General features: G+C 46.9%; 2 protein-coding genes and 1 long non-coding RNA gene across 10 annotated transcripts in view; 1 reads left to right on the top strand and 2 right to left on the bottom strand.

Annotated features, from left to right (window-relative positions):
* Positions 1-12,026, bottom strand: part of GRK4 (G protein-coupled receptor kinase 4) — a 75,569-nt gene extending 63,543 nt beyond the window's left edge. For 4 of the 6 annotated variants that reach the window (XR_010111847.1, XM_063603495.1, XM_034958247.3 and 1 more), the window contains exon 1: positions 11,656-12,026. Coding sequence is in view for 3 of the 6 variants with exons in the window: in XM_063603495.1 (XP_063459565.1) it covers positions 11,656-11,707 (52 nt within the window). In the remaining 3 variants the exon portion in view is untranslated. The remainder of the gene's footprint in view (positions 1-11,655) is intronic. The other 2 variants (XM_055111152.2, XM_034958252.3) reach the window with 1 other exon arrangement.
* Positions 12,027-12,366: 340 nt separating this feature from the next.
* Positions 12,367-24,111, top strand: part of NOP14 (NOP14 nucleolar protein) — a 25,480-nt gene continuing 13,735 nt past the window's right edge. Inside the window, exons 1-6 of one of the 3 annotated variants that reach the window (XM_034958229.3) lie at positions 12,367-12,661; positions 18,322-18,456; positions 19,299-19,440; positions 21,582-21,721; positions 22,500-22,634; positions 23,751-23,873. In XM_034958229.3, coding sequence (XP_034814120.2) covers positions 12,467-12,661; positions 18,322-18,456; positions 19,299-19,440; positions 21,582-21,721; positions 22,500-22,634; positions 23,751-23,873 — 870 coding nt within the window. In that variant the 5' untranslated portion in view covers positions 12,367-12,466. The remainder of the gene's footprint in view (positions 12,662-18,321; positions 18,457-19,298; positions 19,441-21,581; positions 21,722-22,499; positions 22,635-23,750; positions 23,874-24,111) is intronic. The other 2 variants (XM_003812954.5, XM_063603490.1) reach the window with 2 other exon arrangements.
* The window catches only part of LOC129397557 (uncharacterized), a 15,333-nt gene continuing 14,967 nt past the window's right edge, over positions 23,746-24,111 (bottom strand). The window contains exon 6 of the long non-coding RNA XR_008625048.2: positions 23,746-23,951. This is a non-coding gene — a long non-coding RNA (uncharacterized LOC129397557). The remainder of the gene's footprint in view (positions 23,952-24,111) is intronic.

The raw sequence follows: 24,111 nt of genomic DNA, 5'->3' as shown, positions 1-24,111 counted from the left end.
TGAAGAACTTGGATCCAGGATGAAGACAGCCTTGAACTGCTTGAGCCTTGAAACAACCTTCAAGCCCACAAACTTAAATCCGTAGAAGTGGGTCTGCAAAGCTCTGCACTGCTCCAGAAACCTGTGGAGGTTTCATCTGTCTGTCCATGTTAGCCGGCTCAAGGAGGAAAATGTCCTGGGGGTGGAGCCATGGGACACAGTGAACACAGGTGAGGGCAGAACTGGGCGCTAATCAAGGAATGTTCCCCACCCGCACAGGGCCCTTTTGCTGACGGGCCAGTGTCTACTGAGGGCTCCCTGCTCCTCCTTTTCTAAAAGGGAATTTCTACAATAGTCACCCTGCCTCTGCTCCCCCACGGTATATTAGGTATGAGGAGGGAAGATCATTTGGTTCTTTATGTAGGCTGCGGAATCCTGAGGAGCCACGTCTGGCCCTCATGGAGGAAACAGAGCAGAGGTCTTTCTGGTCTTTTTTTGAGACAGAGTCTCGCTCTGTCGCCAGGCTGGAGTGCAGTGGCGTGATCTTGGCTCACTGCAACCTCCACCTCCCAGGTTCAAGCGATTCTCCTGCCTCAGCCTCCCAAGTAGCTGGGACTACAGGTGCGCGCAACCATGCCCAGCTAATTTTTGTATTTTTGGTAGAGACACGGTTTCACCATGTTGGCCAGGATGGTCTCGATCTCCTGACCTCATGATCCATCTGCCTCAGCCTCCCAAAGTGCTGGGATTACAGGCGTGAGCCACCACGCCCGGCCTCATTCTGGTCTTGGAAGGGAGATTAGGATACCTGTAAGGGAAGAAGGCTGTGCATGGATATTTGGTGGCTAGAGGGCAGACATGGCACAGAGAGCCAGCTGTCCTATGCCGACTCAAGACGCACTCCCATTATGCAGAGTCGTTGCCAGGAAGTGGCTGCCCAGCTAGTACTTCTGTGGCTCGGCCCCCTTTGCAGTTAAAAGTGGCCATGTGACGGAGCAATGTATAAAACAGGTGTACCACTCGGGTGACAGGTGCACCAAAATTTCAGAAATCACCATTAGAGAACTTTTCCAGGCAACCAGAACACCACCTGTTTCCCCAAAACTATCGGAATAAAAAACAACCAAAAACGGGTGTACCCACTTCCAGGGTTGGACCATAAAGCCCTCCTGTCTGATCCTCCACATTACCTGAGCTAAGTACTTTCCTCCATGACTGTCAGCTTCTCAGAAGGAGATATTCATCTGTTTTTATTCATCCCTGTATCCCTAGAGCCAAGCTTAGTGCCTGGCACACAATAAACCGTTTTTGAGTGAAACTGAAGTAACTGGCACCGTCGTTGAGATAGTATAAAGAGGGCACTGAGATATAAAGCCCAGGTCTGGCTGGCTCCAAAGCCCATGATCTTAACTACTATTCATACATTCATTCATTCATTCAACAAATATTTACTGAGCATCTAATGTGTGCCAGGAACTGTTCTAGGCATGAAAAATACAGCAGTGAACAAAGCAAATAAAACTTCCTCCTCTTATAAAGCTTAATTTTAGGGAGAAAGCCCGACGAACAAAGTACAAGTAAAATATACAGTATATGAGATAATAATAAGTGCTATGGGAAAAAATAAAGGAAGAAAAATAAAGAGTAAATGAGAGCCGGGTGTGGTGGTGTGTATCTATAATCCCAGCTACTGGGGAGGCTTAGGTGGGCTCACTTGAGCCCAGGAGTCCAAGGCCAGCCTGGGCAACATAGCGAGACCCTATCTCCAAGGAAAAAAAGAGTGAATGAGGGAAGGGGTAGTGGTCAGGAAATTCCTCAGGTGAGAGAACAAGCCCCGTAAGAAAAAATTCTCAAGAGACAGAGGAAACCGTGTGGAGGCAGAGTGAGAGAGGGTGGATGAGGTTGGGGCGGCGGTCTTAAGGCCACTGCAGAGACTACGGCTTTCACTCTGAGCTGTCTGGGAAGCCATGAAGAGAGTTCAGAGGAGGGGCCGACACAATCTGGCTTAAATTTTAATAGGACCACTCTGGCTGCTGTGCTGAGAATGCGCTGTCAGGGGGAAAAGGCAGAAGCTGACCATGGTGTTCCAGGTGAGATGCTGACGGCTTGAGCCAAGTGACAGCAGTGGAGGAGGTGAGAAAAGGTCGGATTCTGCTGCGTTTTGAGTTGAGGGCTGAACACTCTGTCCAAGGATTGAGTGTGGGGGTGTCAGTAAGTCAAGTGCAGCTACATGAGCATTAACTGAGGTGCAGATGGAAACATCGGGGTGCTGGGGTTGAGTATTTGGGGTCTGGTACAGGCTCTTTCTCGTACCAATGAGGCTTCCATACAGCGATGTCAGGTAGGCAGGAGCACAGTGAGCTGCAAGTTGAGTGGAGAGGCCCAGCCTGCAGGCGTGAACTGGTGACAGGAGCTTCTTTCAAGCCATAGTACCACAAGATCACAAGGGAATGAGTGTGGATAGAGAAGGCGAGAAGCCCCTGGACAAAGACAGGGGACATTTGGTATTAAAAGATCTAGAAGATAAGGGGGGACCAGCCAAGCCATCTGAGGCAAGCAGCGGAACAGAAGGGTGATGATGCAGAACACGCTCACGGAAGAAAGCATGATGTGCCACGTCAGTGCAGCCCACGGGAGCAGCGAGACAAGCACCAAGAACTGATGCCTGGGATGTGGCAAGGGTGGCTTTGGTGAGGTGGTGGAGGTGAGGACTCAGCACCCAGCATCTAACTGATCCCACACTTGTTTGAAGAGTAAATAACAAGGCCAGGTGCAGTGGCTCACACCTGTAATCCCAGCACTTTGTGAGGCTAAGTTGGGCAGATCACTTGGGTTCAGGAGTTTAAGACCAGCCTGGGCAACATGGTGAAACCCCATCTCTACAAAAAATACAAACATTAGCTGGGGATGGCGGTGTACACCTGTAGTCTTAGCTACTCGGGACGCTGAGGCAGGAGAATTGCTCGAGCCCGGGAGGTGGAGACTGCAGAGAACCGAGATCGTGCCGCTGCACTCCAGCCTGGGTGACAGAGTGAGACCCTGTCTCAAAAAAAAATTTTTTTAAGAGTAAATAACAAACACACACAGCAGTGCACACACTGTGCACCTCTCAACACAGGACTCCCCCTCCGCCCCCGCCACATATGACTAGACCTGGTGGGGCATGAAGCACACACTGCACACTGCAGCTACGAAAGGTCCCCTGGCTTGGTCTAAGGGACAGAGTGTCACAGGTTAAAGAGAGAGACAGAAGAAAGGGGCCCTCCCCGCAGGTTTGGGGCACACGTGCTGGTGAACCCTAGCACCACTCTACCTCTCATTCAGCTGTCCTCAGTTCCAAAAGTCTCCACTGGCACAGCACAGCAGTCTGGTTCCACGCCCCCGCTGTTTGGCCCGGGCCCGGTCATACTCAAAGGTGGGCCAGCTATGCTGTCGATACTACGTAAAGACAAGGAGGCCAGAAGGTGAAGAACCAGGCAGAGCATGATGAGTCGTGGGGCCATGGCGAGGTCAACGGTGGTCGGCAGGGCCACAGGCATTTCAAAGGAGGACCATCCACAGACACTAAAGTCTGGGCAGCATACTGGGGTGAAAACTGTCAGAGGATTCCTCTTAAGTTTTTGAGGTCCCCAAAAGCAGGCAGTAAAGTGGGGCCACAGTGTTTGAAGGCCCAGGGATCCCCTCTATGGGCTGCCTTCATCTGTTTCAGAGGTACATGTTACAGGTTGAATTCGTCCCACCCTAAAAAACGTATGTTAGAGTTCTATTCCCCAGTTAGCCCCTAACCCTCAGACAGTGATCTTATTTGGAGATAGGGTCTTTATAGAGACAATTAAGTTAAAATTAGGTCATTAGGGTGGGCCCTAATCCAACATGATTGGTATCCTTAAAAAAATGGAAAATTGGACACAGACACGCCCACAGAGGGCACGCCACGTGAAGATGAAGACAGATCAGAATGATGCACCTCCAAGCCAGGGGACACCAGAGACTGCCAGCGAGTCAGCAGAGGCTGGGAGAGAGGCCTGCGACAGATTCTTCCTCACAGCCCACAGAAGGAACCAGCTCCACTCACAACTTGATCTTGCACTCCGGCCTCCAAGACTGTGAGACAATAAATGTCTGTTGCGGGAGACATCAGGTTTGTATCACTTTGTTACACAGCCCTAGCAAACTCACACAATACTGTCCTCCCCCCTTTCTTCTTCCTGCTATTCCTGCCAAGTTTCTTTTCCTTGCATTTTTGGGCCACTTCTGCTTCAGATCCAGGCATACCTAGCGTGTTCATTTCCTCGTCCTTATTCATTCATTCATCCATCAGGTATTTATTGAGAACCTACTATAGGCCACAACATTATGCAAATGACCTCAGAGAAGCATATAAAGGGCTTCATGAGGTGCTGACAGTCCTCTGGCCAATGAAGCAAGCAAAGCTGGGCAAAAGGTGCTGAAACAAGCATGAAGAATCCTACAGATTATTTTGTTTGAGGTAAAGGTAGCAAAGCACAAAAATGTAACATGAGACTATTAATTTGTATTTTGGAAGTAATTTGCATAACAATTAACCACATATTTACTGGAGACTGAATATTGTTACCAAATTAGTCTTTATGACCATGACATAAATGTTAATAAGCGACTTTGCACACATATGTACAAAATACCGTAAATGTTTCTGCTAAAAAGTAACTTAAGAAAGCCCTAATTCTAGAGTTTTTTGAGGAGCTTTAATAAAGCCAAAATGATTTTGACTGTATCATTTTTCTTTAAGGTAACTATTGCCTAATTTGGGTCAAAATATAAAGCTCAAGAACATTCTTTTGGCCAGGCGCGGTGGCTCACACCTGTAATCCCAGCACTTTGGGAGGCCGAGGCGGGCAGATCACAAGGTCAGGAGATCGAGACCATCCTGGCCAACACGGTGAAACTCCATCTCTACTAAAAATGCAAAAAAATTAGCCAGGCGTGGTGGCGTGTGCCTGTAGTCCCAGCTGCTGGGGAGGCTGAGACAGGAGAATGGTGTGAACCTGGGAGGCAGAGCTTGCAGTGAGCTGAGATCACGCCACTGCACTCCAGCCTGGGCAACAGAGCGAGACTCTGTCCCCCCCAAAAAAAAATAACATTCTTTTTTTTTTTTTTTTGAGATGGAGTCTCACCGTGTTGCCAGGTTGGAGTGCAGTGGCACAATCTCGGCTCACTGCAACCTCCACCTCCCAGGTTCAAGTGATTCTCCCACCTCAGCCTCCCGAGTAGCTCGGACTACAGGCGCGCGCCACCATGCCTGGCTAACTTTTGTATTTTTAGTAGAGACGGGGTTTCACCATGTTGGCCAGGATGGTCTCGATACCTGGACCTCGTGATCCGCCCGCCTTGGCCTCCCAAAGTGCTGGGATTACAGGCATGAGCCACCGTGCCTGGCCAAGAATATTATTTTATAGTATCAGTGGTATAGATATTTTTGGTCCTAAAGTAGCATAAAGCCACTAAACCCAATATTTGGTTCACTGACCAAGAAATAAAAATCCTGATTTAAAGCCATTATAATCTAGATAGACAAAGTAGAAAATATAAGAAAACCAAACTGACCTGGTTGCTAATAACCTGGCTGATTGATAGCATCCCAAATTAGCTGTACCATAATGATAGTAACAGACGGTAGACATTATTGCTTAGGGAAAATGGGGTAACCTTTTGTTGGCAGAGAAATAATTTGGCTGACTACTACATAGATTACTTCAAATATCTGACAGATAAGAAATAGTAAGTTTATAACTCTTTCTAGAAAACTTGATCTTACATGCTGTTGAAAATTCTAATAGGCCGGGTGTAGTGGTTCACCCTGTAATCCAAGCACTTTGGGAGGCTGAAGTAGAAGGGTAGGATCACTTGAGTCCAGGGGTTCCAGACTAGCCTGGGCAACATAGTGAGACCCCATCTCCACAAAAACCACAAAATTATCTGTGCATGGCAGTGCATGCCTGTGGTCCCAGCCACTTGGGAGTCTGAGACAGGAGGACTGCTTGGCCCCGGAGTTCAAGGCTTTGAGGCTTCAGTAGCTATGATTTCCCCACCTGCACTCCAGCGGGGCAACAGAGTGAGACCCTGTCTCTAAAAAAGAAAAAAGGCTGGGCACCGTGGCTCACGCCTATAAATCCTAGCACTTTGGGAGGCCGAGGTGGGCGGATCACCTGAGGTTGGGAGTTCGAGACCAGCCTGACCAACATGGAAAAACCCCATCTTTACTAAAAATACAAAATTAGCCGGGCGTGGTACTGCATGCCTGTAATCCCAGCTACTTGGGAGGCTGAGGCAGGAGAATCGCTTGAACCCAGGAGGCGGAGGTTGCGGTGAGCCAAGATTGTGCCATTGCACTCCAGCCTGGGCAACAAGAGCGAAACTCTCTTAAAAAAAAAAAAAAAAAAAGAAAAGAAAAGAAAAGAAAATTTGGCCAGGCACAGTGGCTCACACCTGGAATCCCAACAATTTGGAAGGGCAAGGCGGGTGGATCATTTGAGGTCAGGAATTCAAGACTAGAAAGAGCAGTCTTTTAATTTCCTCAGCTAGGGAATTTCAAAGGCAACTTTGAGGATTCTCTGCAATCGCTCCTCTATCCAGTGTCTTCTACCTTCAGCATCTCTCTGATCTCTTCTTTCCTCTCCATTCTCCTAGCTACCCCTCTGGCCCTAGCGCATATGGCCTATGCCTGCTTACTATGTCATGTAAACAGGCCTTTGCAATGGCCCTTTGTTGGTTTCTTCTGCAGCCCTTCCCTTACTTCTCCCCCATGGTGTATGTCTTGGTGGGACTGTCAGTCCAGCTGCCTGATTCCCCCTTAGCCACGGATGCAGGAAGGGGGCCAGAGCCAAGCCAGCCAATTGCTGCTCTCTCCCAGGATAAGAATCTGAAATTCATGAGGCAAAATCAGATAAATAAAATAAAAAGATACCTGCTCTGTCACAGGAGTGACCGTGGAGACCTGATTATCAATCAGCAGCCCCCCATCTAAAACCATCCGAAACTGCAACTACCAATGCCACCTGGGCGCTTCCTACCCCCATCCCTGCTGCAGTCTCCCGTGGCACTCACTGCTTGCTAATATGCCACATGTCTTATTTATGTGTCTCGAGACTGCCTCCCCTGTAAGAATGTGGTCTCCAGAATGGCAGGAATTTCTGAACATAGTGTTTATTGCTATAGGAACAGCACCTGGAACATTCTGAGCACACATCTGCCAAATGAATGCATGCATGAATGAATGAGTCCCAGCTCCTGTTCTTTCCAGACTGATTATTAGGTTCTTACTTTGATTCTTTGAGCTACCCAATATCTTCTCCATAAATTTCCTATTTGCTTAAGTTAGCAAAAGTTCTAGGGAGGAAGCCTCAGTAAGAGACAACATTAATAATAACAGGTATATTAACCATGCTGCAGGTGTTAAAGAAACTGCTCAATAACACCGCAGCCTGAAATCAGAACAGAATTGCAATATATAAGACCAAAACCCACATTAAATGCATGTATTACATATTCCTCTCTGCATTTGTTTTCAATTTCTCCAAGAGATAAGACGGTGTTAAAGTCTCCTCAGAAGTATGATGTGAAATAATTTAAGCTTATTTAAAACATAAAAGTTATAAGTTGCTTAACAAATAATATTATACAGGGAAAAAATCCTAAATTAAAAAAAAAAACAAAAACAGGCCGGGCACAGTGGCTCACGCCTGTAATCCCAGTACTTTGGGAGGCTGAGGCGGGTGGATCACCTGTGATCGGGAGTTCGAGACCAGCCTGACCAACATGGAGAAACCCCCGTCTCTACTAAAAATACAAAATTAGCCAGGCATAATGGTTCATGTCTGTAATCCCAGCTACTCGGGAGACTGAGGCAGGAGAATTTCTTGAACCCGGGAGGCAGAGGTTGCAGTGAGCCGAGATCGCGATTGCGCCATTGCACTCCAGCCTGGGCAACAAGAGCAAAACAACGCCTCAAAAAAAAAATTGTTTTTATATTTATTAACAATATGATCTATGAACCTATGAATTATATCAAGGAAAAAAAAATAAAACAAAACACCAACAAAAACCCAATACGGGCTGGGTGCAGTGGCTCATGCCTGTAATCCCAGCACTTTGGGAGGCTGAGGTGGGCGAATCACTTGAGGTCAGGAGTTCAAGACTAGCCTGGCCAACATGGCAAAACCTTGTCTCTACTAAAAATACAAAAAATTAGCCGGGAATGGTGAGTGCCTGTAGTCCCAGCTACTTGGGAGGCTGAGGCAAGAGAATCACTTGAACCCAGGAGGCAGAGGTTGCAGTGAGCTGAGATCATACCACTGCACTCCAGCCTGGGCGACAGAGTGAGACTCTGTCTCAAAACAAAACGAAACAAAATAAGACCAAACCAATATGATCATTTCACACTTCCTTCGTGTCCCTGGCAGAGTGACACACAAACGCTTTCAGTGCAGCATCATCTGCCAACATTCCTGAAAGGAAAAGGCTCTAACAATCTTCTGTTTAGACCATCTTAGTCTGTTCAAGCTGCTCTAACAGAATACTATAAACTGAGTAGCTTATAAATTGCAGAAATATATTTCTCACAGTTCTGGAAGCTAAAAAGTCCAAGATCAAGACAGATTTGGTGTCTGGTGAGGGCCCACTTTCTGATTCATAGCTGGCACCTTCTTTCTGTGTCCTTCACATGGTAGAAGGAATGAGGGGTGTCTCTCTAGTTTCTTTTATAAAGGCACTAATACCATTCACGAGGGTTCCACTCTCATGACCCAATCACCTCCCAAATGCCCCACCTCCTAATTCCATCCCCTTCGTAGTGAAGATTTCAACATAAGAATTTTGGGGGAACACAAATATTCAGACCATAGCAGGGACCAGAGAGGGAGGGGGGATTGAGACTGACTGATTCTATTTGAAATAAATCCAGGAAATGACTGGACTCACTAATAATATTAAATCAACATTGCGCTTCTCAGGACCAGAATATAACTCTTGTGCTACGTTCATTCATTTCAAAGGTTAATTTTCTAGTATATGAGCCAGTGAAGCTAAACAAGGAGCTGTCCATGAAGTTATGTGTCCAAGAAGACACCTCCTGGTACTTCCTGGGAGATACTTTAAAGTAACAAACACAGTCATCAACTTGGGGAAAAGCCCTAAATTATAACCAATACTCAGCATGTATCCATGTATTTCTAATATTATATATTCAACTTCTCTAACCATTAATCAAGCTATACATAATGACGCTTTCTGACCACAGGAGCAAATACTCTCACTCAATGGGGACAGGCCTCATAATCACACTACTGTGGAGTTAATATGAGATATTTCAGGGAAAAAATTAAAACTTTCTTTTTTTTTTTTTTTGAGATGGAGTCTTGCTCTGTCACTCAGGCTGGAGTGCAGTGGCACAATCTTGGCTCACTGCAAGCTCTGCCTCCAGGGTTCACGCCATTCTCCTGCCTCAGCCTCCCATGTAGCTGGGACTACAGGCGCCAGCCACGATGCCCGGCTAATTTTTGTATTTTTAGTAGAGACAGGGTTTCACCATGTTAGCCAGGATGGTCTCAATCTCCTAACCTTGTGATCCGCCCGCCTCGGCCTCCAAAAGTGCTGGGATTACAGCTGTGAGCCACCGTGCCCGGCCAAAACTTTCACTTTTCAAACTATCACTGTGGGCTTAGGTTTTGTGACAGAATCTGGTTTTATGTTATTTAGCATTTATAGAGCACTTATATTTATCTCATTATCTAATCTCTGCAGCATTATAAGGAAGGCGGCTTGGTATAATTCCTTTTTGTAAATTACATGCAGATAGGAAGGTAGTGTAAAAAGAAAACTGGCTTAGCTTCAATCTGACTTCCACTAAGGATGATTCTCTTCCATGACCTATTTGGAGTTCACAGTGAGGGATAAGAGGCACAGTCAAATGCTCCACTGAAAATGGCTGCTGAGAACGCATACTGCTCTGGGACTCCCTGATTGTCTTAAGGGAAAAATATCCCATTCTCTTCCCACCCATTCTCAGTTCTTCTATTCAAAATAGTGTGAGTTGGTGCACAAAAATACTGAGAAGATGAAGTCTTTGCTTTAGACTTTTTTAAAGAGATGGTCTTGCTGTGTTTTGCCCAGGCTGGACTCTGCTGGGCCCAAGTGAGCCTTCCACCTCAGCTTCCAGAGTAGCTGGGACTACAAGCGTGGCCGCCACCTTCGGCTCCAGACTGTCCTTTAAATATGCATCGCCGGCTGCTGTGGCATCTTCAGTCGGCATTTACCCTGTCCTGGAGCACAGTCCGAGCAGAGCTGCTCCATCACGCAAGGAAACAGAGGAAATCAGCAATTCCGTAAGAGTGACGGGGTGTGAAGAACTACCGTGGCTAGCACGGGGACTTGAGGTCCGAGGCTCTATCGCCAGCTCTCTTGAGACGCAGGCAAGGGAGACATGAGGTCCGAGACAGAGGATTGCACAGAGGATTGTGGGGGTCTCCCGCTGAAGAGCTGGACCAACTGATGCTTTTGTGGCGGGATGCAGAGGACTAGAGAGACCAGCATGGGTGAAAACAGGAGGATATTTATTTTAAGGTACGCACCAGCCCAGTGGATTCACATCCAAAAAGCTGAGCCTTGAACAAAGACTGAGCAGGATTTTTATAAGCAAACTTACAGAAGCAAAACAAAGGCAGTTAATCATATAATGACAGGTCACATAATCTATAGCATAACTGATGACTTGGCATAACTTGTGGCCTTGCATAGCTGGTGGCCTTGTAGCTGCGTCGAAAGAAAAAACCAAGAACTGGCTAAACACAGACATTTGTCCTCTTTTTTTTTTTTTTTCTTCACCCCTGCTCTGGAAGGGGGGTGTCTGGAGCCTATTCCTTTGGATTCGACTTCTCAAACAGAACAGCGTTATCTTATAACTGTCCTTAAAGTGAGCTTGCTAAGCAAAAGAAAACGTGTTCTTCTTTTCTTTTTAACCCTTGCCTTGCCACATTCTGGGCCTTGGCTTTTTCTTTTCTTGGAGTGAATGAATGCAGTACTTATTATTATTTTTAAATTTCTGCCTCACTTTAATAATGATAAAAGGCTGAATTTTTGCCAACTTGTCCATCTGTGACCACGTCGTGCTAAAGCACACTTGACACACCATAGAGCCTCAGATCAAACCTCAAAACCAAGCAGCTATGTTAAAAATAACATTGCCCTACAATCATTATCGGAAGGTTCTCGCCCAGAGTAGTTCCCAGGCTGCTATTCTTTGTCCCCCTTAAGACCATAAAGACGCCGTTCTTTTTTGGTGGGACAGGTTGTCCAACACAAGCAGGACACTGCCTGCCGCATCCTGAAGTAACACTGTCACCGAGGTCACACCGAGAGGACAGGACAAGGACACAGGGCAAGACTAAGAAGAGCAAAGCGCAGACTTCTCTCATCTGGGCCAGGCGATGGGGGCTGGGGACCTGGCCCGGGCAGCCTGACCACACTGCACAGACCCCGGCTCCGGCTCCGTGCAGATCTGGGTTCCCCCAATGGGAGGTGTCGGGGCTCTCCAGGAACATCGGGGTTCTCCGGGGATGTCGGGTTCCTTCAGGGGGGCCAGGGTTCCCCGGGATTCGGGGGTTCTCTAGGGGGAGTCGGGGGCGCCTGCCGCGCACCCACCTTGACGCGCTTTCAGCAGCAGCGAGTTGGCCACGATGTTCTCGAGCTCCATGTCCTGGCGCCGCCGCCGCCGGCGGATTCTGCGAGACCGATGAGACTGAGGAGGCGGAACAGGAGGAGACGCCGCCGCCCCCGCGCATAGCTCGCCGGGCGCCACCCGCTCCTCGAGCTCCGGACACGATCCCGGGGGGCTGCTCCGCCGCCGCCGCCGCCACCACTGCCACCAAGGGCGCCGCCGCCGCCGCCTCCGCAGGCCCTCACCAGCAGGGGAGCGGTCAGGGCGAGGGGAGGGGGCAGCCCGACCGCGGCGGGTCCCAGCAGTCACCGCTGCCGCGCTATCGCCCCGGTTCTTCTTGGCCCCATCGCCCTCGCCTCGCGCGCGCAACTCCCTCCTCAGTGCCCTGCCCCGGGCAGCCCCGAGTCAATGCCGTGGCCCACTTCGGACAGGGGCTCACTGGCAGGGGCGCCCGCCGCGGCCGGCGACCCGCTCCCGGGCGGGCTCGGCGCTAACGGCTTAGCTGAAGAGGGAGCGCCCCTCGCCGCCGCGGCCGGGGCACTACAGCTCCCAGAAGGCCCTGCGCCAAGAGTACACGGCGGGCCACGGCGCGTGGCCTGCTGGGAGTTGTAGTCGCTGAGCCTATCGGCGAGTAAGCCGAGCCTGCGGGCGCGGTGTTTACTTCTCGCGAGTCGGAGGTGCTGCGCTGTTCTCGCGAGACGAGGAAGCGGTTCCGCGGCCCGGCACGTGTCTTAGGGTAGCGCGCGCCTGTCTCTCTTCGGGTCTCGGCCCCTTGGGCGCAGCGGGGCGCGCGCCATGGCGAAGGCGAAGAAGGTCCGGGCGCGAAGGAAGGCCTCCGGGGCGCCGGCGGGAGCGCGAGGGGGCCCGGCGAAGGCCAACTCCAATCCGTTCGAGGTGAAAGTTAACAGGCAGAAGTTCCAGATCCTGGGCCGGAAGACGCGCCACGACGTGGGGCTGCCCGGGGTGTCTCGCGCACGGGCCCTCAGGAAGGTAAGCGGGGGGCGCACGGGGAGCCGGAAGGCAGGATCTGGACCCCACGCTGCTCTCGGCCGGCTGCGTCCTTCTCGGTGCGTCGGTTTCCTCGTTGAGCGGCACAGGCCGTGACAGGCACACGGCACTGACTTTATAGTCCGAAAGCCTCTGCTGTTCTCTGAGCTGGAGTGACCTGGAAACTCTCGCCCTCTTGGAGAGCCTGCATTCGTGTTATTTCGGCGACTCCTCCAACCCGGTCAGGCGGAGTCAGTCACTTCGGGCGGCGCCCTGGACCAAGCTGCTTGTTAACCCTTCCGCGTTTACTTTGAGCTCTGCAGGTTTGGGGACGGTGGATAGGGGCTGTGTAGGATGCTGCGTTTGATGTTTGATCAGCTCTCTCCCGAAGCGCGTAACCTTGTTCCTTGGGAAGTAACTCTATGGAAACTCATTGCTTCCTAGTTTTTTTAACTTTTTTTTTTTTTATAATTTTCACTGAGGAACATACATTAGCAGGTTGGTGAAAAAATTAAGGCACAGAAAGGACAAGTGAATTTCCTAAGGTCACGCACCTGGTAAGGGCTGGGCATGCATTCACATTTCAATATCTACAAAGCCTTCTTGCTACCCCGAGCGCTTCTGTTTGACCTCGCTTCTAGGTTCGGGGAGATAAAGGTAAATAAGACTTGCCCTTGCCTTCATGAGCTCCTCATCTCTGTTCATCACAGTGTGCAAGCTGGATGGTCTTTGAATCAAAACACATATTATCCTTACTGCGCGAAGACGACAGCGTGTATAATAAATAGGCAAGATAGACTTACAGCTGACTTCGATAGGAGTCCCTCATTACACACCCCCGGGCCGGGGTGGGAGCATAAGGTAGTGTGGTTCCCTGGAAGAGACACATTTGTCTTCACCACTGAAGCCTCAGTTTTCTCATTTCAAAAGTAGAGATGATAGTATACATCCTACCCCTCGTGGTGGTTTGTGAGAATTGAGTAAGATAGCACATAGAGCACACAGCAAGTGTTCTCTAAATACTGTTATTAACCTTCTTGGCTTGTCGTTCGAGTCCCGCACAGTCTGGCTGTTGTCCTTGCTTCGCCTCTTGCAACTCAGTTTGTCCAAAAGGTCTGCTTTACCTCCGAAAGTCTCTAAAGGGCCAGCTCAGGTTCACCACCCAAGCTATGTAACCCAAATAGGACAGGTTGCTCAAACTTCTGGTATTGAGCAGATCCACCTCCCTGCCCTGTGCTGAAGGCCTGGGACGGGGGCGGGAATTGCTGCTCCTTTTTGGATCTCCAATGCTTGGCCCATGGAAGAAACACAAATATTTGAAGAAATCAAAGATGGAACCTGAGTGCCTTAGGAGATCACGGTCAGCAAAAAGTGTAATAGTTAGGAAAGTCCAAAAATTCTTCTAGAGGGAGTTACAGTCAAGTTTTGCAAGGGGAGTGAGCTGTTCATGGGCCCAGGGTGGGCAGAGGACACACATGCAAAGGCACATTGTCCCGGTATGGTGAAGTGTGGCACTCACAGCTGTCTGAGGGACAGCAGGTCGTCCAGTTGACTCCAAGCTTGATAACACGTGTAGGGGCCGTGAGGCCGGCGCAGGAGGCCTGGGTCTTTTCATGTGGGTTAGTCCCTTAGAAGTAAACAGGCTGTCTCAGTTGGCTTCTCCCCTCTGGTCAGTTGTAGCGCTCTGAGGCACTCAGTCTGGCAGGAAGAGGGCAGCCCCCAGGTGCCAGTCTCAGGACATTGCTTTATAGCTGTGCCTCAGTTTCCTTATTTCTGAAATAATTTATAAAATAAGTTATATTAATGTAGTTCTTAAATCAGTAACTATATTAGTATAGTTACTATATATTAATAATATTAATATAGTTACTATATATTAATAATATTAATATAGTTACTATATATTAATATTATTAATATAGTTACTATATATTAATATTATTAATATAGTTACTATATATTAATAATATATAGTTACTATATATAATATTAATATAGTTACTATATATAATATTAATATAGTTACTATATATTAATATTAATATAGTTACTATATATTAATAATATTAATATAGTTACTATATATTAATAATATTATTAATATAGTTACTATATTAATAATATTATTAATATAGTTACTATATATTAATAATATTATTAATATAGTTACTATATATTAATATTATTAATATAGTTACTATATATTAATAATATTATTAATATAGTTACTATATATTAATAATATTAATATAGTTACTATATATTAATAATATTAATATAGTAACTATATTAATATTATTAATATAGTTACTATATTAATATTAATATAGTTACTATATAAATAATATTAATATAGTTACTATATAAATAATATTAATATAGTTACTATATATTAATAATATTAATATAGTTACTATATATTAATAATATTAATATAGTTACTATATATTAATATTATTAATATAGTTACTATATATTAATAATATTAATATAGTTACTATATATTAATAATATTAATATAGTTACTATATATTAATATATAGTAACTATATTAATATTAATATATTATAATATTATAATATTAGTATATTAATATATTATAATATTAATATATTGTTATAATATATTAATATTATAATATATTAATATAATATAATATTAATACAATTATATTAATATAATAATATAAAATAATATAATAATATTAATATAATAATATTAATATAATGTTAATATAATAATATATAGTAACTATATTAATAATATAGTTACTGGTCCCTTACAGTTGGTCAGGCCTTGTGCCACACGGTTTACATTTAATCCTCACCGTTATGAGGGGGAAGTACTGTTATTATCCCCATTTTATGCCGTAAATTCCATATGATGTCACAACATCTATATAGTTTAAGAAAGAAAGAGAATCACAATAATGTAGAATAACTCATATTACGTATTTATAGCCTAAGGGCTGTTCTTCACTAAGATTTACCCATAGAATCATATTCCAGATAATGAGAACTAATGTTTTTAGAGGCAGAGATGGCTGATGCCTGCCCCATCTACCCCCTTCCTGCTAGAAGCCAGTGACACTCCCTCCCTCTGCAGGGACAGACCTCAGAAGTCTTCTTGGTATATGCTGGGTTTGGTGGCTCACACCTGTGATCCTAGCACTTTGGGAGGCCGAGGCAGGCAGATTGCCTGAGCTCAGGAGTTCGAAACCAGCCTGGGCAACACGGTGAAACCCCATCTCTACTAAAAATACAAAAAAATTAGCTGGGCATGGCGGCGTGCACCTGTAATCCCAGCTACTGGGGAGGCTGAGGCAGGAGAATTGCTTGAACCCGGCAGGCGGAGGTTGTAGTGAGCTGAGATTGTGCCACTGCACTCCAGCCTGGGCGACAGAGCGAGATTCCATCTTTTAAAAAAAAAAAAGGTCTCAGTGTAGCATGCAAGCAGCCTCTGTCCGTACAGAGTTCATCGAGCAGTACAGGCTAGCACATGTAATGTGCTCCCATCTGATTGCCAGCTATACCTTGTGATTTAAATAGTGAGATGTTGTTTTAAAATTCTGCTCTGTGGATGAAGAATGGTGAAGGTTCAGAGAGCTTAACCTGATTCAGTACTGTGTGTGGTTCACTATCAGCATCCAGCAGGATCTCGCTCTGGAATGGCTCGTAACAGAAGCGGAGAGAACAGAGCAATGGCGATGGAGCCCTCTGGTCTATCTGGGGACACTCGCTGTCTTTAGACTCTGGTTCAGGAAATTGTACCCAAGGTGGTTTGTTTGTGTTTTGGTTTTTTTTGTTTTTGAGACAGAGTCTTTGTCTGTCGCCCAGGCTGGAGTGCAGTGGCGCAATCTCAGCTCATTGCAAGCTCCACTTCCCGGGTTCATGCCATTCTCCTGCCTCAGCCTCCCGAGTAGCTGGGACTACAGGCGCCCACCACCACGCCTGGCTAATTTTTTTGTATTTTTAGTAGAGACTGGGTTTCACCATGTTAGCCAGGATGGTCTTGATCTCCTAACCTCATGATCAGCCCGCCTTGGCCTCCCAGAGTGCTGGAATTACAGGTGTGAGCCACCGCGCCCGGCCCCAAAGGTGTTTTTAACAAACATTGTTTAGCACTGCCACGGTAGGAAGTTACTAGAAGTTACTAAGGATTAATAACTCAGCGTGTGTCAGTTGAAACAAATTGGTTCTTGAAACATTCTTGAAGAAAATGACGAAAATTGCCTTGGCAGTATTTATTGAACTAATGGATGGTTTCCTACTCTTCAGGCAGCAGAGGGGTTTTTCGTGCATTTTAAGTGTAATAGTAGCACTTTCACATTTCAAAGTGAGATAACACAAATGGTTTTTTCACATCCTTTTCTCCTGTCCACATGATTAATATTTCGGTTGACCTCTCCAGATGGAATGTGCTCTAAATGGAAAGGAGGGGCAGGGCGTGCTTCTGTCCCTGCTGGAGCATCTTCTGCTCTTGCCCAGCTGCTTCTTAACCCCTTCCACTCTCTTTTCTTCCTCTTCCAGCTCCTGGTTTTGACCTTAAATCTGGGTTTTTTAGCCTTTAAGTTCATCTCTGACCCTGGGGAAGTGACCTATGTCTGGAGCAAAATCTGACCTGTCCCCTCCTGAAACAGAACTTGGAACCAGAGTGGCAGTGACCAAGTCACCACACGCTCCCTCCTGCCACACGCACGCATTCTTTCAAAGTGACTTCACAAATTAGAGGAATCCCTGAGGAAGGCAAGGAACACTTAAGTCTGGGGTTACATGAGAGGTTTCAAATGTCTGCCGAGGCACCAATTTGTGGTGGGTTTGTAAAACCACTGAATTGGATCATTCCAAGGGCCTTCCATGGCATCAAGATTTTGCCTTGGTGCCATTTCCTTTCGGAATTGCTGTGTAAACACCAGTGTAATGGCAGTTCCTTAGCAAACAGAAGAAGTTCCGCAGCGGGAAAGAGTTTGCAATGTGGCCATCTCAGGTTGCAGAGGCCACTCGTTCCTCACCCATCTCTGTCCTCTCCCAGCTTTCTTTAGGGAATTCAACCTCCAGGACAGCCAACTTTGAATACTGTTAAACTTGGTCTTTTTTTGTTGCTGCTGGGAAAATAACCAAATTATTTGATACTTGCTAACCGTATATAAAATATTGCTCCTCTTGGTGTTATAAAGGTGAAGCCTCTAAACTGTGACCTCGCTAACTTGTTTATTGCCTTGTGTCTAGTATGAACTCACAACTATACATTTCTTAGGAGTACCTTTGATGGGAAATAGTACCCTCCTCCATGACGGAAGGAGTCTAAACCCATTTCCACTTTTCCAAATGTGCACGTTTTAAACCTTAAGGCAGCTGTTACAGCCGAGGGAGCCATTCATGCCTTGAGCTTGACTAGTGTGTTCTTTTTTACCCTTCCTTTTGGCACCGGTAGACTCTAAAGAAGAAAAGAAAGTGATCGCCCCATTATCATTGAAAGTTGTTTTGCTCTTCTCAAAATTCTGTCATTACTAGAGAAAGCCTATCGTGCATGAAAGCAGATTGGGTGTGAACTTTGACATCACTGTGCATAGCCCTGAACTTTAAAGTATGCACTGTTCTGATGTCCCCTGTAGTGGAAATCACAAGAATTTTTTGTGAGATTGTTTCTGACCTGTTTTCCAGCGTACACAGACTTTACTAAAAGAGTACAAAGAAAGGGATAAGTCCAATGTATTCAGAGATAAACGCTTCGGAGAATACAACAGCAACATGAGCCCTGAGGAGAAGATGATGAAGAGGTTTGCTCTGGAACAGCAGGTATGGAAAGAAACTGGAGGAGGGTTTTTGCTGTACATTTCACAGGGAAGTCAAGGCCAAGGAGAAGGCTGACTCTGCACGTTGTGCATGTTCCTGGGCACTTGGAAGGTCCAGGGGATAGCCCTCGAATCCTGTGCCTTATCTGGCTAGGCCAAAGGAGAAGCAACCTCTTCTGCAAATGTTAGCTGAATGGATAAATGCCTTAACTCTACTACACGGCAGCAGTGTGCACAGGAGTTCTCAGCTGAGCTGCTGCCTTCAGCTCCATTGGGTGGAGAGCTAGTGGCCTGAGCAGCATTGCTGGAGTGGAAACTGGCCCCTGGGCTTATTTAAGAATTCCCCTCCATGAGGCCAGGCGCGGTGGCTCATGCCTGTAATCCCAGCACTTTGGGAGGCTGAGGCGGGTGGATCACGAGGTCAGGAGATCGAGACCATCCTGGCCAACGTGATGAAACCCCGTCTCTACTAAAAATACAAAAATTAGCCAGGCGTGGTGGCACATGCCTATAATCCCAGCTACTCAGGAGGCTGAGGCAGGAGAATCACTTGAACCAGGGAGTCAGAGGTTGCAGTGAGCCCAGATCACGCTACCGCACTCCAGCCTGGGCTACAGAGCGAGACTCTGTCTGAAGGAAAAAAAAAAAAAAGAATTACCCTCCATGAGTTTCATTTCTGTCTGAATCATGAATCATTGCTTAGTTGACCCAAAATACTCTTTAAGGCTGCTTAGGATTCGTTGTCATATTTCAAATATAATGGAAATATATATATCTATCTTATCTTTTTTTTTTGCTGTGAAATGGAAGTGGTAATTTTAGGAAACTTTTTTTCTCTTCTGTCAGCGACATCATGAGAAAAAAAGCATCTACAATCTAAATGAAGATGAAGAATTGACTCATTATGGCCAGTCTTTGGCAGACATCGAGAAGCATAATGACATTGTGGACAGTGACAGCGATGCTGAGGATCGAGGAACGTTGTCTGGTGAGGCTGGGGTGCCCTGCACGGGCCTGTGGGCGTGGAGTCAGGGAGAGTCTGTTCATTGTTAGACCTTCTGCTCTTCTTAGAGACTAGAGAAAGTTATTGCATGAAAGTTTTACTGATCATTAACCTCTCTACAAATTTCACAAGTGACAGTTTTTATGTATTTTTTTTTTTTTAAGTTTTGAGAACTTTAAGATGGTGTGTAGATAGATGCTTTTATGGGCCAAAAAAGCATGTTGATATCCATTATTTTATTTGAACCTCAAAATAGCTCGTTCTACCCATGAGCTCAGAGAAATAAGGTGTTTTGCCCGATGCCAGAGTCAGAGCTGTGGGGAGAACCCACCTCACTGACTCCAGGTGCCTCACTGAATGCACTACTTTGCTCCCCCTACTTTATCAATTCCAGCCTAATATTTGTACCAGTGGCATTGATGTAGTTCCTTTAGCTTTTACCTACTGTGGAATTATAGCAGTTTGAGGAAAATCATATTGAGCCTCATATCTGTAGATAACAACATGAAACAGATAAATTTTGGCCTTAAATAATGTTAACAGAGTTTAAGATTCAGTTCGGGTCTGACTGTCTTGAACCCTATTTATAAGGTTGCAGTCATGACATCAATTACTTGACATTTCTTGTAAGTTAAAGTAGGTCCCATTTCCAGCATCTTCAGAACAAAGGTTTACAAATCTAAAACTGACTCTCAAAGCTTTGTCTTGTCAGTGTGTGAAAGTTAAGGTGTTAAAGCCTGGGGCTGCCTTCTGATATTTGGCTAATCCAGGGGGTAAAAGGCTTAGGAATTAGGGCAGCAAGCATGTGGTGCTGAACCCGCCATCTGCGGCACACCAGGAGGCCCCGCCACTGCTCGGCTTCACGGGCGTGAAGAGAATGGCCAGTTATTTTAACCCCTCTGTGCCTTTGTCTTTGCTCTTTTCATTGTTCAAGACTTCTCGTGGACCCTTAGCTATAAAACGCATTCCCTGGGGAGATCCTAATTCCCCGAGACTGGAGGTAACTGCCTTGGTGTGAGTTGGGCGAGTGGCCTTCCCCTCATTGCCAGGAGGCGCTGTGGCGCAGGTGACTAGAGGGGGCGCCGTGGCGCAAGTGACTAGAGGGGGGGCCATGGCGTGCAGGTGACTAGAGGGGGCGCCGTGGTGCAGGTGACTAGAGGGGGCGCCGTGGTGCAGGTGACTAGAGGGCGCCGTGGTGCAGGTGACTAGAGGGGGCGCCGTGGTGCAGGTGACTAGAGGGGGCGCTGTGGCGTGCAGGTGACTAGAGGGGGCGCTGTGGTGCAGGTGACTAGAGGGCGCCGTGGTGCAGGTGACTAGAGGGGGCGCCGTGGCATGCAGGTGACTAGAGGGGGCACCGTGGTGCAGGTGACTAGAGGGCGCCGTGGTGTGCAGGTGACTAGAGGGGGCGCCGTGGTGCAGGTGACTAGAGGGGGCGCTGTGGTGCAGGTGACTAGAGGGCGCCGTGGTGCAGGTGACTAGAGGGGGCGCCGTGGCGTGCAGGTGACTAGAGGGGGCGCTGTGGTGCAGGTGACTAGAGGGCGCCGTGGTGCAGGTGACTAGAGGGGGCGCCGTGGCGTGCAGGTGACTAGAGGGGGCGCTGTGGTGCAGGTGACTAGAGGGCACCATGGTGCAGGTGACTAGAGGGGGCGCCGTGGCGTGCAGGTGACTAGAGGGGGCGCCGTGGCGTGCAGGTGACTAGAGGGGGCACCGTGGTGCAGGTGACTAGAGTCTCCAGGCCCTGCCCAGGGAGGTGGGAGGGACACAGATTGCACCACTGATCCTGGGCGACGCTCCCACCAAGACCCTGGAGTCAGCTTGCTCTGGGTTTGCCAGTCTTCACTAGAACCAGCACAATCAAAAATAGGTGCTGGGTGTTTCCAGCCACTTGGGTTACGGCCAGTTGGGAGTGCAATGGGTCTGGGTTTTCTCAGAGTGGCTTACCTTGGGTATTTCTCAAGTGCCATTGTGCCTGTGGTCTCAGGCCAGGCTGTTGCGTGTGAGCATTTTTTTCTCAAATGTGGACTTCTCCAGACCACTATGGGGGAAGCACTGGCAGAGTGCTACAGGAAACACTTCCCACGCCAGGGCTGGGCTTCACTGTGGGGTTTTCTGCCTTTTGCCCCCAGCTGAGCTGACTGCTGCCCACTTTGGAGGAGGCGGTGGGCTCCTTCACAAGAAGACTCAACAGGAAGGCGAGGAGCGGGAGAAACCGAAGTCCCGGAAAGAGCTGATTGAAGAGCTCATTGCCAAGTCAAAACAAGAGAAGGTGGGTTAGTGAGTGTTCTTGATCATCTTCTCCACGGTAAGACAGGCTCACCAAAATTTGTTTGAGCTTTTTTTTCCTGTACCTTTTTAGGCTGTGTTTAATATTTTATATGAGTTCAGTAAAAGCATTTATTGTGAGTAGGAATTTTAAAAATCACATAAAGCATATACCTCGGACAGGTTTTGGTTCTTTTGCCTTTTTTTGGTTTATGTTTTGTTTTATTTTGAGACGTAGTCTCTGTTTCCTGGGCTGGAGTACAGTGGCACAATCACAGCTCACTGTGGCCTCAAACTCCTGGGCTCAAGGATCCAGTGATCCTCCCACCTCAGCTCCCCAAGTAGCTAGTGGGTGCCACCATGCTCAGCTAATTACTTTTTGTAGAGATGGGGATCGTGCTGTGTCGACCAGGCTCAAGCAGTTTTCCCACCTTGGCCTAGTTCTAAAGCACAGGGTGAGCCACCGCACCTGGCGCGGATGGGTTTTTTGTTGTTGCTGGTTTTAGTATCTGACATGTACCCAAAAAATCACTTTTTTATTCATTTGCAGTGAAGTGCTCAGAGCATCTAAATTAATGGTTTATGGCAGGAAAAGATTTCCGTCTGATGAGATTTGGTAGCTTTGCATTTAAAATACTCATTTCTCCTGGCCTCTTTCCTGTGTTGAAACGTTTGGTGCCAACTGAGTGGTCACTGTGTGTGTCCTTGGCACTGACATTGGGCCTCTGGGTTGAAGTCCAGTAGTAACGGTATGTGGTGTGTGTGTGTTATTTTTTCCCCAGAGGGAGAGACAAGCTCAACGAGAAGATGCCCTCGAGCTCACGGAGAAGCTAGACCAAGACTGGAAAGAAATTCAGACTCTCCTGTCCCACAAAACTCCCAAGTCAGAGAACAGAGACAAAAAGGAAAAACCCAAGGTGGGAGCCAAGTACTGAAACAAACTCTTCACTCACTGAGCTTGGCTGACCGACTTTCTCCAGAGAAAGGGCTGGGGCTGGACGGCTCTTCTGGCTGTCTCCTTTAGGGCAAGTTTCTGTTGAACATTGATACTGAATTACCTGCTATGTGTAATCTTGGGGTGGAAGTAGATCCAGTTACTTGAGTCTCTATTCCAGGTGAATTAAACTGAAAAAAGTGGTGTTTCTGGATGGAAGAAGTACTTCAGGGTGGACACATTAGAATAGGTGTCTGAACTTCCCTGTGACGTGTTTGTCTGTTGATACATAATACATACATTTAATATACATTTACTTATTTTTTCCTCTGTAAACAGTTTTTGTTTCCTACTGCATTCTCTTTAGTCTAAACTATTGGAAAATGCTGCATTTGTTTAAGAAACTGCGTTCTCAGAGAAATCTAGATTTCACCAGATTAGTGTCATGTGGTCATCTGTACATCTTTGTGAGTCACCCTTGCTATTACCGTTACTTTACTTAATTTCCCATGTTTAGGGCGTAATGCCTGGATAAGTAGCGTTTTTGTTGTTGTTTGAGACTGAGTCTCGCTCTGTCACCCAGGCTGGAGTGTAGTGCAACCTCCACCTCACTGCAACCTCCACCTCCTGGGTTCAAGTGATTCTCTTGCCTCAGCCTCCCAGGTAGCTGGGATTACAGGCGCGTGCCACCATGCTTGACTAATTTTTGTATTTTTAGTAAAGACAGGGTTTCACCATGTTGGGCCAGGCTGGTCTCAAACTCCTGACCTCACGTGATCTGCCCACCTTGGCCTCCCAAAGTGCTGGGATTACAGGCGTGAGCCACTGCACCTGGCCTGTTTTTGTTAAAGCAGATGTATTCTGAGAATTTTTCTAGGGGTAAACAAATTCTTTGTGACTGAATGTCCACTGATTTCGCAATCCTCAGGGCTTATCAGAACAGTTTTCTCTCTAGAAGAAAAGACGTAGATGTGGCTTAGCTACTTCAATAACATTATCTAGCCATTACTAGAATGTGCCAGGAAGCTAGATCTTTTCTTTTTGTAAAATAAGAAATAAATACATTTTTAAAATGAAGAATTTCTTCTTTCTACCTTAGCCCGATGCATATGACATGATGGTTCGCGAGCTTGGCTTTGAAATGAAGGCGCAGCCCTCTAACAGGATGAAGACGGAGGCAGAATTGGCAAAGGAAGAGCAGGAGCGCCTCAGGAAGCTGGAGGTAGGGTGGCAGCACCTCAGGAGCAGGGCTGTGCTGCTGTCCGTCCACAGCCCCTTCTGCTCCATTTTGCAGGATGGGCTGAAGAGAATACTCTGATCAGTGGAATATTTTAGTCTATTTAAAGTTTATATTTATTCATGAATACCTTTTTTTTTTTTTTTTTTTGAGACAGAGTTTCGCTCTGTCACCCAGCTAGAGTACAGTGGCACAATCTTGGCTCACTGCAAACTCCACCTCC

The sequence above is a fragment of the Pan paniscus genome, chromosome 3 (assembly GCF_029289425.2).
Source record: "Pan paniscus chromosome 3, NHGRI_mPanPan1-v2.0_pri, whole genome shotgun sequence".
Classification (NCBI taxonomy): Eukaryota; Metazoa; Chordata; class Mammalia; order Primates; family Hominidae; genus Pan; species Pan paniscus.
The sequence above is the reverse complement of the archived record's forward strand: the minus strand, read 5'-3'. Positions and strand labels throughout refer to the sequence as shown.